The 17253-nt window shown below is 55.1% G+C and overlaps 8 protein-coding genes across 8 annotated transcripts; 5 read left to right on the top strand and 3 right to left on the bottom strand.

Annotated features, from left to right (window-relative positions):
• Window positions 1-656: 656 nt before the first annotated feature.
• Window positions 657-1427, top strand: T310_3221 (uncharacterized protein; the record flags this gene model as incomplete). Its single annotated transcript, XM_013473922.1, has 1 exon — window positions 657-1427. One exon carries the CDS (start codon window positions 657-659, stop codon window positions 1425-1427), a length of 771 nt encoding a protein of 256 aa, XP_013329376.1.
• A 1368-nt stretch (window positions 1428-2795) lies between these two features.
• Window positions 2796-4672, top strand: T310_3220 (Arylsulfatase; the record flags this gene model as incomplete). Its single annotated transcript, XM_013473921.1, has 3 exons — window positions 2796-2959; window positions 3006-3287; window positions 3337-4672. 3 exons carry the CDS (start codon window positions 2796-2798, stop codon window positions 4670-4672), a joined length of 1782 nt encoding a protein of 593 aa, XP_013329375.1.
• A 257-nt stretch (window positions 4673-4929) lies between these two features.
• Window positions 4930-6969, top strand: T310_3219 (Xaa-Pro aminopeptidase; the record flags this gene model as incomplete). Its single annotated transcript, XM_013473920.1, has 7 exons — window positions 4930-5097; window positions 5191-5505; window positions 5566-6151; window positions 6215-6296; window positions 6384-6495; window positions 6554-6713; window positions 6779-6969. 7 exons carry the CDS (start codon window positions 4930-4932, stop codon window positions 6967-6969), a joined length of 1614 nt encoding a protein of 537 aa, XP_013329374.1.
• Window positions 6970-7388: 419 nt separating this feature from the next.
• Window positions 7389-9627, top strand: T310_3218 (uncharacterized protein; the record flags this gene model as incomplete). The annotated part of the gene is made up of 3 exons (XM_013473919.1): window positions 7389-7394; window positions 7464-8471; window positions 8542-9627. 3 exons carry the CDS (start codon window positions 7389-7391, stop codon window positions 9625-9627), a joined length of 2100 nt encoding a protein of 699 aa, XP_013329373.1.
• Window positions 9628-9750: 123 nt separating this feature from the next.
• T310_3217 (Iron-regulated transporter) lies at window positions 9751-11801 on the bottom strand (the record flags this gene model as incomplete). The annotated part of the gene is made up of 6 exons (XM_013473918.1): window positions 9751-10065; window positions 10117-10650; window positions 10718-10875; window positions 10933-10972; window positions 11040-11212; window positions 11342-11801. 6 exons carry the CDS (start codon window positions 11799-11801, stop codon window positions 9751-9753), a joined length of 1680 nt encoding a protein of 559 aa, XP_013329372.1.
• An 893-nt stretch (window positions 11802-12694) lies between these two features.
• Window positions 12695-13902, top strand: T310_3216 (Kelch repeat protein; the record flags this gene model as incomplete). The annotated part of the gene is made up of 2 exons (XM_013473917.1): window positions 12695-12872; window positions 13046-13902. 2 exons carry the CDS (start codon window positions 12695-12697, stop codon window positions 13900-13902), a joined length of 1035 nt encoding a protein of 344 aa, XP_013329371.1.
• Window positions 13903-14236: 334 nt separating this feature from the next.
• T310_3215 (Enoyl-CoA hydratase) lies at window positions 14237-15792 on the bottom strand (the record flags this gene model as incomplete). The annotated part of the gene is made up of 3 exons (XM_013473916.1): window positions 14237-15451; window positions 15519-15683; window positions 15742-15792. The coding sequence occupies 3 exons, from the start codon at window positions 15790-15792 to the stop codon at window positions 14237-14239; spliced, it is 1431 nt and encodes a 476-aa protein (XP_013329370.1).
• Window positions 15793-16333: 541 nt separating this feature from the next.
• Window positions 16334-17125, bottom strand: T310_3214 (uncharacterized protein; the record flags this gene model as incomplete). The annotated part of the gene is made up of 1 exon (XM_013473915.1): window positions 16334-17125. One exon carries the CDS (start codon window positions 17123-17125, stop codon window positions 16334-16336), a length of 792 nt encoding a protein of 263 aa, XP_013329369.1.
• Between the last annotated feature and the right edge of the window lie 128 nt (window positions 17126-17253).

Here is a 17253-nt window from a genome sequence, read left to right as displayed (position 1 = left end):
GAGTAGTATCTTTTCCCTAAGACGAGGGTCAATCAAAACATCGCATTAATCTCCTCCAACGTCTTCCGATTCGTCTCCTTCAGACAGCACGACACAAACCCTAGGATGAAGATGTCCAGGATTCCGAAGAGGAGGAATGTCGCCCACCCCTTTCCTCCACTTTCACCACCACCACCTCCTCCTAGACCCGCTAATAGGTACGGCGTTCCCGATGACCACAGCAGGTTGAAGAGCCATTGCGCGCCGACCCCGAATGCCACGCCTGGTTCGCGGATTCGTGTCGGGAATATCTCTGATACGTATGGCCAGGGGAGCGGGCCCCAGGAGAGGTTGAAGGCGATGATGTTGAGATAGATGAGGGCGATGGTGAGGATGGATTTTGGTGTTGGTGTTGCTGCTGCTGCTGCTGCTACTGTGGCTGCTGCTGTTGTTATTTGTGGTATTTGGTGACTTTCGTCTGTGGAGGAGGTGGTGGTCGTCGTCTTGACCATCGCTGCGGTCATGACCATGCAGACTGCCATAAAACCTGCGCCCGCCAGCAGCAATGTCTTCCGGCCGAAGCGGTCGGAGATGAACAGAATGAAAGCTCCGCAGGACAGCACCTTGATGACGCCAAAGATCCCCGTTAGCAGGAGACTCAGGTTCTGGTTCTGGTTATGGTTCTGATTCTGATTGCCCGCCCCCACGACCATCGAGAAGAACTGCGGGCCAAAGTACGCCAGCGCCGTGGCCCCCGTCGACTGCTGGGCCAGGAAGATGCCGACCGCGAGCAGGATGCGGTGCGCGTTGGGGCCCTCGAGGAGCTCGTGTACCGAGAAGCCGGCGCGGGCCCGGCGCTCGTCCTCGATCCCGGCCCGGATCTCGGCCAGTTCGTCGACGACCGTCTTGTCGGAGCTCGCCCGGATCCATTCCAGGCTCCGTCGGGCCTGCTCGTGCTGGCCCTTGGACACCAGCCACCGGACGCTCTCCTCCAGCGTCAGCACGCCCAGACCCATGAGCCCGCCGGGCACGAGCTGGAGCGCGATGGGAATCTGCCACTGCGCGGGTCCAGAGGGGATGAACTTCATCGCGTAGTCGATCCAGTACGAGATGAGGATGCCGATCGTGAACATGAACTGGTAGCAGCTACCCAGCCTGCCGCGGATCTCCTTGGGCGCCATCTCGGAGAGATAGATGGGGATCACGCTCGACGAGCCCCCGACCCCGAGGCCGCAGATGACTCGACCCAGGTAGAACACTCCCAGGGAGTGCAGGTTGACGACCTCCAGGACGACTCCCAGGCAGAAACCAGCGAGCAAACGACAATGGCTACGCGTCGGCCGTGGCGGTTGTTGACGGGCCAGATGGCGAAGCAGCCCACGAGGGCACCGACCTGCTGGATGCCGACGGAGATGGCGCTGACGGAGGTCTCGTCGGAGGGGCCGTAGCGGAAGTCGTGGTGGAAGGAATCGAATGTCAAGACGCCGCCTGGGAAATCAGTATACAAGAGTGTCATTATATAGATTGTATGACACACCAATCAAGCCTGAATCGTAGCCAAATAGCACTGCCCCGCAGCACAGCACCATCGCCAGCCAGTAGAGGCGGACGTGAGCCTGGAAAGAGGACTTCTTCTTCTCCGCAGAAGAAGGCCTTTCCAGCAGAGGCGTCAAGCTCGAGATGTGATCGTCCAGATCACTGTTGTGGCTGGCCATGGTCGATGTGCGGGAAGAAGTCGAGTCCTGTACAGATACCCCCCTCCTTGCGGAACTCACATGGCTCTATCTAGGTCGATGACATGTCGAGATACGGGTATCTATGTACTGTAGATATGTCTTTTGAGGTCCCTGCTGAGGATTTCTGTGATAAGCACATTAGGTAGCTTGTCAGTTCTTGTCAATAAAATGAATGCAAGGAAGGAAGTCAGGTAGGTATGAATGTGCTGGACAATCCCTCCGTTAGGTAAATGCCTCCCAGGCAGCGGTGATTGGCCAGGCAGACGAGGCCATGCATTAGGTAGGTAGGTAGCAGTCGCAGAAGAAAATCCCAGTTTTATCGTAGTCCATCTATTCCGGAGTAATATTGTTATCACAAGAGTATATTGTTATTCTTCTCATTCGATGAGCATAGTATTAGCGAGCAGCTAACCTCGTTACAGTACAGCCAGACGGGGTACGTCGTCGAGATCCTCAACTTACCAGATGCGGTAGCGTAGCCGACGGCCGACGGGCGGAGACCCCACAGGCGAGGAGACTGGCCAATCAGGACGCGCGGATTGCTGGGGCATGACCAGCGGCGCAAGACTGTGGGGAAATGACGCAAGAGACGGCCGCTTTGGGGATGTCGAGATATCATTGTTCTGAGGGCATGCATAGAGGAAGGTTGATGGTTTTGTCAGGGACAATGCACAGACATGTAGTCCTGAGAAAGCATTTGCTGCTGCGAATTCGGTATTCTAATTCTCCTCTGTGATGGTCTCCAGATATGCGTGCTTGTACTCGATCGAGAGCTGGCGCCACTTACCTAAGCACTCCCGATGGCGTCGACTAGCCGACAGCCGACAGGCGACGGCCGACAACCCTAAGCCCTAGCTTGCATCGACCAATACGGACGAGGACAACGACGCGGATGCAACGACAGAGAGGAATGAAGCAGGGAGGGGGAGGAGGGTATAAAGATGGGATGAGGGCGCGTGAATCTGCTTTATTTAATTCTTCGTCGTGAGCAGCCTCCTGTAGCGGGAGAACTGTTGTGATCTCGATCGGACCATCCCATCTGCTCTGTACTTTCCAAATACGGCTGTTGATTCAAAGACCATGGCTCCCGCAAAACGGCCCAACTTTCTGCTCATCGTCGCCGACGACCTGGGCTTCTCTGACATTGGATGCTTTGGCAGCGAGATTCGAACGCCAAACATCGACAAGCTCGCCCTCAATGGAGGCATCCGGTTCACTGATTTCCACGCCGCTGCGGCTTGCTCGTGAGTGTACCCACCGATGTCAGATGGTCACTACTGACAATGCAAGCCCAACTCGTGCCATGATCATGACCGGCACCGACCACCACATCGCCGGCCTGGGAAACTTGATCGAATGGACCAACATCTCCGGCCAGAACGGCCCCAAGGGCTCGCAGATGAGCACCGCGCCGCAGCGGGGGATGCCCGGCTACGAAGGCTACCTCAACGAGCGCGTCGTCGCCCTGCCGGAGCTGCTGCGCGACGCCGGCTACCACACCCTCATGTCCGGCAAGTGGCATCTGGGCCTCACCCCGGAGCGCGCCCCCTGCAAGCGCGGCTTCGACCGGTCGTTCGCCCACCTGCCCGCCTGCTCCAACCACTACGGCTTCCGAGCCCAGCTGCGAGACAACGACGAGACGCCCACCTTCATCGAGGCCAGCTACATCGCCCTCCACATGGAGGATGACCACTACGTCAAGGAAGCTCCCCGAGGGCTGGTACTCGTCCAACGGCTACGGGGACAAGATGCTCCAGTATCTGAAGGATTGGCACAACTCGGACAGAAAGGAACAGCCCTTCTTCGCCTATCTGCCCTTCACCGCGCCCCACTGGCCCCTGCAAGCGCCCCGGGAATATATCGACCATTACCGTGGCATGTACGATGAGGGTCCGGACGTTCTCCGCGAGAAGCGTCTCCAGCGCCTGAAGGAGCTGGGCATGATCAGGGACGACGTCAAACCACACCCAGTCGTCGCCGACGAGGTCAAGGAGTGGAAGGACTACACTCCGGAGGAGAAGCAGAAGTCGTCGAGGGCCATGGAGGTCTATGCGGGCATGGTCGAGTGTATCGATGCCAACGTAGGCAAAGTGGTTGATTATCTTGAGAGCATTGACGAGCTGGATAACACGTTTGTCTGCTTCATGTCCGACAACGGCGCCGAGGGCGCGGCCTACGAGGCTTATCCCCTGGTGCAGAGCGGGGTGCTGCCCCATCTGCAAAAGTACTACGACAACAGCCTCGAGAACCTGGGCAATTACAACTCGTTCATCTGGTACGGTCCGCGCTGGGCCCAGGCGGCGACAGCGCCCTCGCGCCTGTACAAAGCGTACACGACGGAGGGAGGGGTGCGCGTCCCCTTCCTGGCCCGGTTCCCTAAGAGTGTGGAGGTGGCCGAGCATGCCAAGGGGATCACGGATCAGTTTACGACGGTGATGGACCTGGCGCCGACGATTCTCGAGATGGCCGGTGTGCAGCATCCCGCCCCAACGTATCAGGGCCGCGAGGTGGTTCCCATGCGGGGGAAGAGTTTCTACCCCTGGGCCACCGGCAAGGCGGATCGGATCCACGAGAAGGATTTCATCCAGGGCTGGGAGACGTGTGGACGGGCGGCCCTGCGGTATGGAGACTGGAAGATTGTCTACATCCCGAAGCCCAAGGGGCCGGAACGGTGGCAGCTGTACAACCTGGCGCGCGATCCGGGCGAAGTCGACGACCTGGCCGAAAAGGAACCGGAGCGGTTGAAGCAGCTGCTGAAGCTGTGGGATCAGTACGTGCTGGAGACGGGCGTCATCCCGCTGAACCCAGACCTGGGCGACTTCATCGAGGCGACGGAGGAGCAGATGCCGGAGAACGCGTGGATGGAGTACGACTACTGGAAGCCGGGGGCGCGAGACGAGCCGGAGAAATTCATGCGCAAGCCTCCGCGGTTCACGCGGACGGTGAAGCAGTTTTAACGTGTAAATAGGTAGTTTAATCTGTACATAAGTTGTTATACGAAAAGTGGCATGTTGCATCGTTATCTTATCAGCGCTGATCGATGCGTCATGCGGGAAGCTCAACAAGGACTAGTAGAGAAGATAACCACGGCTGGCGAGTCTAAATACGGTCATGCATCTCCGACTTGACCTATATATATGGTCTAAGTACCCTCTTTCTGAGAATTAAAAAAAAAAAGTGAGGGCAATAAGCAATAGCTACGCTGGTCACCATCATGGTGCTATTCAGCAAGAACGAGTATTCAGCGCTACCTCTTCGCAATCGACAAGAAGGCCCATTTGAGCAGTGGAAACCGCACAAGACGAGGAATTTGGTCAGTCTGTTTGTGTCTGTGTGCGCTGCGGTTGTGCTCTTTGGCTGGTTTGGTTTTGCGTTGAGAGGGGTAAGCATGTAGACCATTTACCAGGAAAGGAAGAGATAAATTAATCTCATTTCAATCGACGACTCGATAACTGATTTATTTCTATGCGAATAGGACTTACTACCCCTCAACCGTCTAATCGCATCTCCAACTTCCTCTGTCACCCACATGCACCTCCCTCTTCGTCCCCTGTCTTCTCCATCCCCTCGTCTGCAGCGTTTCCAGCAATGCTCCATCCAGAATCTCCTCGAGACCGACCTCTACTTCCTCCAAGGGGTTGCTCCGCCCTCCGTGGCGCATTATGAAGCGCGCCGCAATCGCTTGGCCAATGCCCTCGTCGCGGATGGCGTCGATGCGTTTGTCGTCGAGCCCGGGTACACGTTCAAGTATTATGCGAATGTCAGTCAGCCGGAATGGGAGGTGTGGGAGGTAGGTCAAGCCTGAACCATGTACAGTACATACAAATACGATGTTTACTCCCTCGACAAGCCGGAAGAGCGACCATTCCTCATGATCGTCCAGCCGCATCTCGACCTCGCGACCGGCCTCATCACAGCAAATACCAGCTTCCTCTGCCCGTCCTTCGAGGCCGAGAGAGCCCGTCTGCTGGAGATGCCCTTTTCGGAGCCCATTCAGATCATTCCGTGGCAAGAGCACTGGGATCCCTACGCGACGTTGATGGAGTCGGGCATTTTTACGGCTGCGGCGTCGGAAAACAGACCTCCGCGATTGATGGTCGACGAGGAGATGCGCGACTTTATCCAGCGTGGTCTTGGGGAGGAAGGGTTCGACGTCGTCGGTTTGCAGGGCCGTGTCGAGGCCGTCCGGCAGATCAAGTCCGACGAGGAGATTGCGATTCTTCGTGCGGTGAACACGGGCACGGTTGAGGCTGTGCGGCAGATGAGGAAATGTGAAGATTTTCTCCCTCTCTTTTTCGTCCAAGGTGTTCTTTTGTCTGATGTGTCCGTATATACAGGTCTCTATCACGGCCTGACGGAAAGCGAGATCGCAGAGGTTCTGGATAATACCCTTCGCGCCGTGGGGATGGAGCCATTTTTCGACATTGTCTTGTTCGGTAAGTAAAGGTTGCAACCTCTTCTTATATCCAGAAATTTTTACTAACTTGGAAACTGTGTAGATGAAAACGCAGCAAACCCACACGGCGGAACGAACGGGTCCAAGGTCCTCGATGCAGAGACTTTCGTCTTGATTGATGTTGGGTAAGAATTAAGTCTAGCCATTCTTCACTTTTTTTTTCCATTCCTAAAGATGCTGGAAAAGAGTAAATTCAAGCTGAATGCGACTAGTGCACATCTCCATGGCTACTCGTCCGACATCTGCCGCACTTTCTTCCCCCCTTTCTTGGAAAAGCCCGTCGATCGGAAGAATCTGTCGTCTGGACTGAAGAAAAAACTCGACGTCAGTTTTCTTTCCCCCCTCTATGAATGCAGAACTGTGTCCTGACTTTTATCTCTAGGTATGGGATATCGTTTTTGAGGCCCAAACACAATCACTGCATCAGCTACGGGCCAATGCGACGGCTGCCAGCGTGGACATCGCCGCTCGAGACGTCATCACCCAAGCCGGGTACGGAGACGCCTTCACTCACCGTGTAGGCCATGGGATTGGAATCAAGGGTGAGTATTGTACATACATACATCACACAGAGTATCCTACGCATGACTGTGCTGACCATCTTCAGCCCATGAAAGCCCCTACATGAACAAAGGCAACGTCCGGTCCATCCTCGAGCCCGGCATGGCATTCACATCCGAGCCGGGAATCTATCTCGTTGGCGAATTCGGTGTGCGACATGAGGATGTCCTCCTTGTGCAGGAGGATGCGGATCCTATTCTGCTGACGCAACGGGCGCAAGGACCGTGGGATCCGTAGGATTATAACTATATACCGCAGTATATACTCCTTACTATACATCGCTATTTCTGGGTAAAAGTATGGAGTACAGGTCTATGCTATCTTCGCTAAAGAAGAGGATAAACGAAGAATGAATTTCTGTACTTAGTCCGTGGCTTCACTTGGATTTGATAAAAACGGTCAAGATCAAGTATCTAAATTTCCAGCAGATTTTCTAACTACATATATGTCAGCTAGGTCTTTCTCTTGTATCCCAGTCTGTTTGACATTATACCTATCTTCTGCAAGGTACCTCTGTCAACGAATGTCCGCCAATAGGGAAAGTCCACTCCCAAGCGGGGCATGCAACGCCGTTGGGCGGGGTCTAAACTGTTGAGATCAATCAACTCGTACAATTCTAAGCTGCACGCCAATGCGCAGCCATTGACCATGTCAACATGGAGGTGCGAAGGTCTCTCTTCTCCTTCTTTATCCTGGCTGACTTCTGACTGACTGACCGACTGCATGTTCAGGCCCGCGGACTGGGCAGGTCTGGCCCCCGCAGGAAGACGGGCTGTCTGACCTGCCGCCGCCGCAAGGTCCGCTGCGACGAGACGAAGCCCGTGTGCGCGCACTGCACTCGCCTGAGGCTGCAGTGTCAATATAAATCCCCGTTGGAAGTGTCGACGACGCGCCAGCGTGTCGAGAAGAAGCGTGCTTCTACCGCTGCTGCTACTGCTGTTGCCCCTCCGCTGTCTGCCACCGTCCAGCCGTACTCCCCCGATGCTGCTACCTTCTTCGAGACGGTCCTCCGGCCGGAAGGACACAGCTCAGCAGCAGAAGGTATCCTTCCGGCAACGCTAGATGCCATTCCAAACGGCTATGCATCTGGAATTCCAGGAGAGACGACGACGTTTGATATCAACGACTTCATCGGAGGCATCACGTCGGAGCTGCAGCAGAGACAGCAGGGCCTGCACAACGAGACGCTGCTCACTGCCCACGACGAGCCGGTGGCGTCTCTGCTGGTGGAATTGGCGGCTACAAACGGTGCCAACGGCAACAGCAGTGATGCTGGAACTCAACAGGATGCATCCTTGAACTTGGACCACCACACGTTCGGGATCAATTCCGCCTCGAGTCCGCCCAGCAGTGTCGTCTCATCGACAGGACCAGGACCAGGGCCAGCACCCGATCATTCGATGGGGGTGGTCCTCTCCAAAGCCGTGTACGAGGAACAACTACTGCAGCACTTCCAGCTCGTCGGCGCGCCGCCCATCATCTTCGCTCCTTTCGACGTGGAGTGGAAGTTTGTCCGCCCGGCCATGCTGGCTCTGGCGCGGGAGTCGAACGCACTGATGAACGCTGTGTACTGCTATGCGGACGTGCACAAATCGCGGCTGGAAGGGAGGAGATGGACTGCGGCGCCGTCGTACTATCGACTCGCCAGTGCGGATGTCCAGTCCTCGTTAATGGAGGATATCGGCGGCAGAGCGCTCGAAAAGGTCTTTGCGACTGTGTTTTTGTTGATGCTGTCTGAGGTATCTATTTCTGGAATTCCTCTTCTTTTTCTTATTTGTTTCTAATTGAATTTTCCTGACCATAATCTAGCTCGCGTCCTCTCCAGACCTGAGTCGCCCCGGAAATTCCTGGCTTCACTCCGCGTATCTGCTCCTCAAGAAATTCTCCCGCAAGACCACATCCTGGCGAGGATTCGGCCATCTGATGGTCTCGTGGATTTCGCTCCTCGACGTCAAATCGCTCATTGCCGGCCGCGAGGGCGATCCGCTCGAAGAATTGGGCGACTTGTCTGCACGCGTGGACGAGCACAACCAAAAAACCACTGCCGATCCTCCCGACAACAAGCAAGCGCCCCCGTCACCAGCGGAAAAGACAGTCGACGACCTCTTCGCCGATCCAACCTTCTTGATCTACGACGCCATCGTCGGCCCCGTGTTCCGCTTCTTCGTCAAAGCGCAGCAGGTCATCCGGCGCATCGTCCGCATCGACCTGCACCACCGCAGCCGCGGCACGCTGACAGACGAGTTCGAGGTCCTCCAGATTGCGCACCAAGTCGGCGCCGACCTCGAAGCGCTGTGGAACTCGCGCCCCGCGGTCCTGGACGTCTACGAGCGACCGGACAAGCTGCACGATACGCTCACCCCTTCGATCGCGGCGCAGGTCTGCCGCACTTTCAGACAGTACGTCGCCAACTTCCTCACCAACTTCATCTATCTCCACCGCGTGGCCTTTGCCATCTACCCGCGCACCGACCGCGTCCTCGGTGCCGTGGACCGCATCATCAAACTCGCCTCTATCGAGCTGGACAGCAGCAGCAGCAGCACGACCACAACCACAACCGGGAAATCAACCCATCGCGGCGTCCTCCCAGACAGCTTCCTCTGGCCGCTCTTCATCGCGGGCCTGGAAGGATCCCTCCCCCAACGACGCTGGATTATGGATCAGATGCGTCGCATGGCGGCCACGGCAGAGGCAGACGACGACAACGGTCACCATCAAAATGGAGAACCGCCCTCTGTCGCTGCTGCTGCCGCCGTCGGTCAGCGACACCCCAATGCAGACAAGGCGCTGCTGCTGCTGGAGGAGATGACGCGCCGACAGGACGAGTCGAGGACGTCGGCCGACTCGAAATGCGTGCGGCGGGAGCTGTTTCGGGATTTTTTCATCATTATATGATTGGAGATCATACTCGTCATGTCTTCTGAATACGCGGCTTGTAGACCTTCCTATTACAAAAAAAAAGGAACTTTTATTCGAGAAGAAACAAACCTTATATTATATACAGCGGGTGACGACTCCTCACACCAGACCCTCATATCCATTATTCCTTCTCCGACTGCGCGCAAACGCAGAGAAGAGCGTCTTGTCTGCGCCCCCGACACCGCCGCCCAGACACAACTTGGACAGGTGCACGAGGTGGCCTCTCTCTTTCCTCACATAGGCCGCGTACGAGACAGCAGCGGTGCTGATGGCGCCGTAGCTGATGAGGACCGGGTACTTAAATTGCTCGGGGCGGGGGAAGATGATTGTCAGCATGAACGAGACGAGCTCGAACATGTTCTGCAGCGCCATTTCGGTGGACGAGAAGCGGGCTCGGACATCGGGGCTTGTTTGCTAGAAATCAATGAGCCAGTCATCCTTGGACTTGTCTTTCTCTTGACTTACCTCCTGGACGAGATATTGCACCGAGAGATCGAATCCCCACAGTCCCACACGGCTGAGCGCGACCCCCACGATCAGGCTGACAGCCACGAGACGGGCGTTGCTGGAGTCGAAGAAGATGAACCCTGCTGCGGCTGCGGCTAGGCAGCCAAACTGCCAGTTGATAAACCACAGTCCAGCGCGGACGGGGCCAATCCGGTGCATGGCCATGGGCGCCGCCCAGGTGGCGGCCAACTCGGAGATGACGGCCCCGATCCTCATGCAGCTGACTTCGAGAGAGGTGAAGCCGGTGTAGAGTAAGTAGGCGATCATCTGCGGCGCAAAGGACAGCACCGTGAGATAGAGCAGGCTCAAAGCAAACGAGGCAAGGAAGACGGGGCTTGTGACGTAGTCTCGCCATGGAGCTGCCATGTTTCGAAAATAGCGCACGATTGCATTGTTTTGTAGCGCAGAGCCTTGCGGACTCTCGCCCGGCGGGACCTCTTCGCCGGATGATGGAGGGTCTATTCTGGCCAGCTCAGGCACTGCATTGTACACCTGGTCGTAAATTAGCCATCCGTTGGCATCATCGTCTAACATCTGGTCATCAGTGTGTATGACTTACCTGCGCAATTGCGAGGTATTCAATCACCACCCAGGACGCATTGAGCCCAAAGACGGTCCAGATCGCCACCTTGGTGGAAAAGCTGTCCACGAGGGAGATGAACACCGGCGCAAAAAGCTTGCAGAAGAGATCAATGCGGCGCATCGACGCATTTAAGTCTGAATTCTCATTAGCCAACGAACAAAATAAAAATACAGGTAGATGTAGATAGATACCTTCCCTTGGAATTTGAAGGCTTTCCGCTATGATCACGACCTATAAGCGCCACGTTAGTTTCCTGGACGTCATTCGAATAAAATATCTAGCACTGGAGGACACCCACCCAGTCCCTTTCTACAGACACGGTGTTGGCAACCGACGCCAGCTTCTCCACGCAGGCCAGAGCGACGACGACGATGAACAGCAACGGACCAAGGACTGAACTGCCATCCTTTTCTGGAGATAGGAGGAGAATAAAACACAAGCAAGACAGCGCGACGGGAATTCTCTGCCAGACTGTTGATTCACATCATCAGTTCTGTGAATGTCATGATAAGAGAAGAGAAATGAGTTCTTCCAACGAAAGAACTCTGCATATATGAATCCGAATGCATATTAATATACAATATTGTAGATGGGACATACCAATCGACTGCCTTATCGTCGTCAACCTGTTCATCCGATCGATCCGCGATCCCAGCCACGACGACAGCAGGGCCACCGCCAGGGACCGCACCAAGGCGTAGACGGACGTGTAGAGCAGCGTCTCGGGAAAGACGGAGACGAGGAAGAGGACGGCGCCAAACTCGAACATGCGGGAGCTCCATGTCGAGAGGAAATGGGAGAGGTAGAGTCTTCTTGCCAGTGCAGTCCCACCTCGTCCGGGTGAGTTGCTACCAGGACGCTCTCCACTGCTAGCACTACCGATTGATTCATGCGGGAGTTCACCCTCTTCACGCGATGCGGATTCAGATTGCATTCCTATTCTTCGGGATAGGAGAGGATCTTCAGGAGAATCAGACTGAGATGCTTCATCTCCGTCAATCATGTCTCTTCGTCCTTCTGAGTTTGGGCCAGGTTCAGGCAGCCCGTGGTTAGGGGCCATTTTGACTTTCCTCTTGGTTGGCCAGGTCTGGAGATGGAGGAAAGTTCAGATGAATGTGTATACAGTATAGACTGCTACAATTAGTATTTGTAGTTAAATGAGGGTGCACAGTAGACTGCGCTGTAAAAAAAAAAGAGGGCTCACTGAGTTCACGTGATATTCTGTCGAATTGCTCTCTCGGGTTTTTATTCCGCATACCTGCTGTACTATATAGCTGTAGAACTGCACTAATGGCAGATCTCTGGCACAGTGACACAGTCAGATCCGCAATTGCTTCTGAAAATCGGGCTTGTCCTCCGTACGGAGTAGGCCCTGTAGGACAGACAGCTCAGCCCACACGGATCACTTTTCTTCCGTCAAGAAAGAAACCGGTGCGGAACACCTAATTGATGACGCTCATTGGCCCCGAGCACGGTGACACGGCCGGAGTTATTCCATTGAGCTGCATGTAAAGCAGCAAAATGCGGTGGGGAGCGTTAGGGAGCTTGAATGAAGAGGTCGATATGCTCTGCGGTCCGTGCGACAGTCGGATCGGGACAGGGTGCTGTTTCCTTTTGGACGGACCATCCAATGACCCCGTACTAGGAAGGCACGGCAAAAGATCGAAATATCGGCAAATCTATAGACAGGTGCCTTGGCCTTCGATATCGGATATCTTCATTCAAGGGCCTGTTCCTTCCATCCAACAATTGGAGAATAATATAATAAGGTTGAAACTGAAAAAGCCCCGCAGCGCACAAGGTCCTCCCGCCTCAACCACGTGGGCTGACTCCATCGCGATCAGTATAAAGAAGTCCTGGGTATCACTATATACAGATCGAACGTCCGGACTCCTCTCACAGCACTAACTACACTACGTGCTTTGGCATTGCAGCTATCAGCTTGCTGCCGACATGACGACAACGATATCCGCAACATGGCACAAGGCCGTCGAGGCCGAAGAGATTCTGCAGCGATCATCTCAAGTCCTGTCCGTCGTCGACGGCCAGGCATACGTCTTTGGCGGCGAGCTGCGGCCGCGAGAGCCCCGGGATAATGATGTCCATGTTCTTTCGCTGAACCTGAGTAAAGGTATGCTCGTATAGCATATCAGTGTTTTTCCTCCTTCCTTTCTTCCCCTTAGATGAGGATTTGTTTCATATCTTTTGTCACCATTGCGTACTACGTCTCTTATTACTGTCTTTTACATGTGTCAATTATGAGACAAATCACCTATGGAAGACCTTTCTTATCAAACATCAAAGCTAACCTGCGTCAAGGCAGTAAAACCACCATCTCCACCAAGCCGGCCACATCTGCCAGCCCATCTCCTCGCGTCGGCTCAGCCTCCACCGCCCTCAACGGCAAGATCTATCTCTTCTCCGGCCGGGGAGGAGTAGCCATGACACCCATCGAGGAGCACGGCTCCATCTGGGAATTCGACCCGTCCACTGCCACTTGGACGCTCATTGAGCCGGCAGACGCAAAGTATCCGCCTGCCCGCAGCTACCACTGCATGGCCAACGACGGGCACAAAACCGTCTACGTCCACGCCGGATGCCCTGAAAAGGGCCGGTTGTCGGACCTGTGGGCGTTCGATCTTACGACCCGCGTATGGACCGAACTGGCTCCGGCACCCGATCCACCGCGGGGAGGGCCCTCGATCGCCTTCGCAGAGGGCAAGCTGTACCGGATGAACGGCTTCGACGGTAAAACCGAGCAGGGCGGCAGTCTCGACGTGTATTCTCCCGAGACCAACACATGGACGTCGCTGCAGTACCCTCCCGACGGCCAGGCCGGTCCCACGCCGCGCAGCGTCAGCGCCCTGCTCCCGGTTCGTATTACCAACGCAGGCAACAGTAAGACCGGTCTGGTGACGCTTTTCGGGGAGCGAGATCCCAGTGCGCTGGGCCACCAGGGCGCCGGGAAGATGTTGAGCGACGTGTGGCTGTTCGACCTGGCCAGCCAGACATGGCACGAAGTGGATATCCAAGGCGAGAGCCGCCCTGTTGCCAGAGGCTGGTTTGCTGCTGACACAGTCGGCAACAGCCAAATACTGGTGCAGGGCGGACTGGGCGAGTCGAACGAGAGGATCGGGGATGCCTGGTTGCTCGCGTTTTAAGCGATAGCTCACGCAGAGAAAACAATGATGGCAATGATAATGAGAATGATAACGACCAATTGACTTTTCTGACATATTATTCCATACCTGGGAATAAATTTCCTTTCCACAACCAAGCCGCGGGGTTTAAAAAAAAGGATACCTTTTTTTTTCCATCATGACATTTATGCCTCTGTACGGTGTATAGGAAAATGTCTGATTGTAGAAAGAAATAAAAAGTAAGGAGAAATACACGCCTATCTAGAAATGTAATAATCTGATACAAAGTGATTTCAAAATGGCAAATCATCAACCAGTAAAACCAAACCAATTTCTTTTTCACTTTGCTTTTTTTTTACTCCTCATCCTCTCTCCATCTCAACCCTTCAGGCGTCTTGACTGTCCGCCGGGCCAGCACCTCGGCAACCTTCTCCCGCACGCCTTCCTTGTGTCCCCACTTGCTGACGAACTCCTGGACGGTGTGCGCCTGCGACTTGGAGTTGTCGCGCACAAACTTCTCGATCTCCTTCTCGCTGGGCAGCGCGTAGTGGGCGTGGGGGTATCGCGTGTAGTTGGTGCTGTTGAAGAGCGGCAGTTTCTGCTGACCGTCCGGGATCTCGAAGAAGGCGTCGACGTCCTCGTTCGTCACCGCCTCGAGGCTGTCCGGTTGCCATTTCGCCTGGGTCGGAGGCTTCGAGATGAGCCGCGCGGACACGCCCTCGACGAAGTCCGGATGCCGCATGAACTTCGCCGCGATCTGGTGCTCCCGCCGGAACGTCTCTGCAATCCCCCATTTCTTGCCCAGACGAAGCTGGCGGAGCGTCACCTTGAGCGAGGTCGGGGAGCGCATCGACAGCGTCTCCAGGGTCTTCTGCGCCCACTCCTTGTTCTTCGTCTCGTTCTCGAGAGCCTTGATGATCTCCTCCACGGTGTTGTATTTGAAGCATCGGTCAATCGCATTGCGGAGCGATCCCCGGAGCAGGATCGGCTCCTCGTCAATCGGCGGCAACCCCGTGGAAAATTCGGCGATGGTCTTGTTGACCAGATCCAGACGCTCCGGGAGGCTGGCATAGTCCTTAAAAACCAGCTCTGACAGTCGAGCGGTCAAGTTGCCCAGGACGCTCGAGTGAAGGTAGTGCGTCGCGATTCCAGCGTACAACGTCTGGACCCCGTGCAGCCGTTCCGAGGTCAGGGCCAGGTACGTCCCGATCTCACCGTCCAGACGCGAGAGGAAGAAAGAGCCGCCGACATCTGGGAAGAAACCGATGGTGGTCTCGGGCATGGCAAACACAGTGCGCTCGGTTGCAATCCGGAATGGAGCATGCACGCTCAAGCCCACGCCGCCACCCATGGTAATCCCGTCCATTATGGCCACGTAGGGCTTGCTGTAGGTCGCAATCAGGTGGTCCAGTTGGTATTCGAGCGCGAAGTAATCCGCCGATTTCTGCTGACCCTCGGGGCCCTCCTTATTCTGCTGAGCGAGGGCGGTCACGTCTCCACCAGCGCAGAAAGCCTTGCTTCCAGCGCCCAAGATGATGATGATATTGGCCAGTTGAGATTTTTCCCATTCCTGTGATTTTGTTTCAATTGCTTAGCATTCGCCCGAGGGAGACAAAGTGAGAGGACAGCATATATACCAGAAGCCTGGGAATGATCTTCCGCGCCATGGAGGCGTTCAACGAATTGAGCTTCTTGGGCCGATTGAGCTCGATCGATCGGACACCGTAGAGGGAGTTGAAGAGGACATCATCAGGGTCGTCGCCAGGCTGTTCCTTGGGGATCTCAGGGAGAGCTGAGAACGACTGCCAGCAGTCAGCACAGTCACTTCAAGTAAGTACTTCCTTTCTCGTCTCGTCTTACCCTAGCATGCCCAGCAATAGCTGGGTTGTTCACCTTGGCGCGCAAAGGCATTGCCGCTCTGGCAGACCGCGAGAACCAGCTCAGCGGTGTTGGCAACCGGGAGGAAGAGTGTCGTAGTAGTAACATCAATGCAGAGAGGCACGTCTTCCAGAGCAGCGATCGTGCAATTTATTGAGGATTGAGGGGATGGCGTTGGGATGGCAGCGGGCTATATCAATCAAAAGTTCTCCGCTAGGACTGCGGTTGACCTCGGAGGCTCGGCCAATATTTTCTGGCTTGATTTTCCTTTACCGAGCCTAAGCCAGCAGCTCTCCTTGCGGGGAACCGGCAGCGCAGCAACAGGCAAATATTAGCACGAAAAGAAGTCGGCGAATTCTTGACGATACTAATAAGAGCTTGTTTCTTTCTCTAATATAATGGAGCTGACCTCTACTTTGAACCCACACCACGAGAGTTGTAAGATTCTATGGCTTCGTGACCATCTGCCAGAAACATAGTAAACACATGCTTTCAGCAACCGTAATCTATTTTGTACAAATCAAAATACGAAAGGAGAAACACAACCCATTCGCCCGTAGTTATACATAATGGCTCAATCGTACTTAGCCTTGGCAGGCTCCTTCCTCAAATCCCTCGAATGCTGGGCCAGAATCTTATCCAACGCCTTCTTTTCAATGATCAGCCTGCCCGTCTCCAGCAGATCCTTCACATCCACATCCTCCCGGTCCAGGATCTTAGCGTGCTCCGAAACCTCACTGACCGTCGCAAACAGCTCGTCGTCCTTGACGTCTGTGATGAGGGTGGATCTCCCGTGTTCGTGACCCCAGGAGTTCCTCTTGAAGATGTTTTTGATCAAGTAAGGAGTTGCGCCCTCTGGTAGCGAGATCTTGCCGTCCACAATGATCAGCTGCCCCCGTCTGAACCGATAGCTCAGAGCAATCCGCCACGCCTTATCGTAGATCTTCCGCGGGAGCCCCGTAGAGAAATCTCGCGGTTTAGGACCAAAGGCGACACCACCTCCTTTGCGAATCGGAGACTTCTTGTCTCCCACTCGTGCCCTACCAGTTCCCTTCTGGGGATAAAGTTTTCGACCACTGCCATGCACCTCGTCTCTCCATTTCGTGCTGGCCGTTCCTTGGCGAGTCTTGTCACCCTCGTACACGATGGCTCGGTGAAGGATGTCACGTCGAAGAGGCATAGAGAGATGTTCCGGGGAATATTCGACAAAACGAAGGGGTTCCATCGAGGGGAACGAGTACAACATCGCCTGGACGGGAGGAGGAGGCCTCCATGCTGGTCTGGATATCGCAGCAACTTCCGAAGCAATGGCACCGGTCACGGGAGGTGTGGATGACTGTTGGGAAACCTGGGCCTCGGTGGCCATTGTCCGCGATGACGGTGCTGCAAAGCACCGCTTTTTTATCCAGTTAATACTGATTCATTCAATGGCTTGCTTGAAGGACATGGCATGGACCTACCATCACGCTCCCAGGCCCCTGGAGAAGGCCATTG

This window comes from Rasamsonia emersonii (genome assembly GCF_000968595.1).
Source record: "Rasamsonia emersonii CBS 393.64 chromosome Unknown ctg1118621760057, whole genome shotgun sequence".
Lineage (NCBI taxonomy): Eukaryota > Fungi > Ascomycota > Eurotiomycetes > Eurotiales > Trichocomaceae > Rasamsonia > Rasamsonia emersonii.
This window is presented reverse-complemented; position numbering and strand designations above follow the sequence as displayed.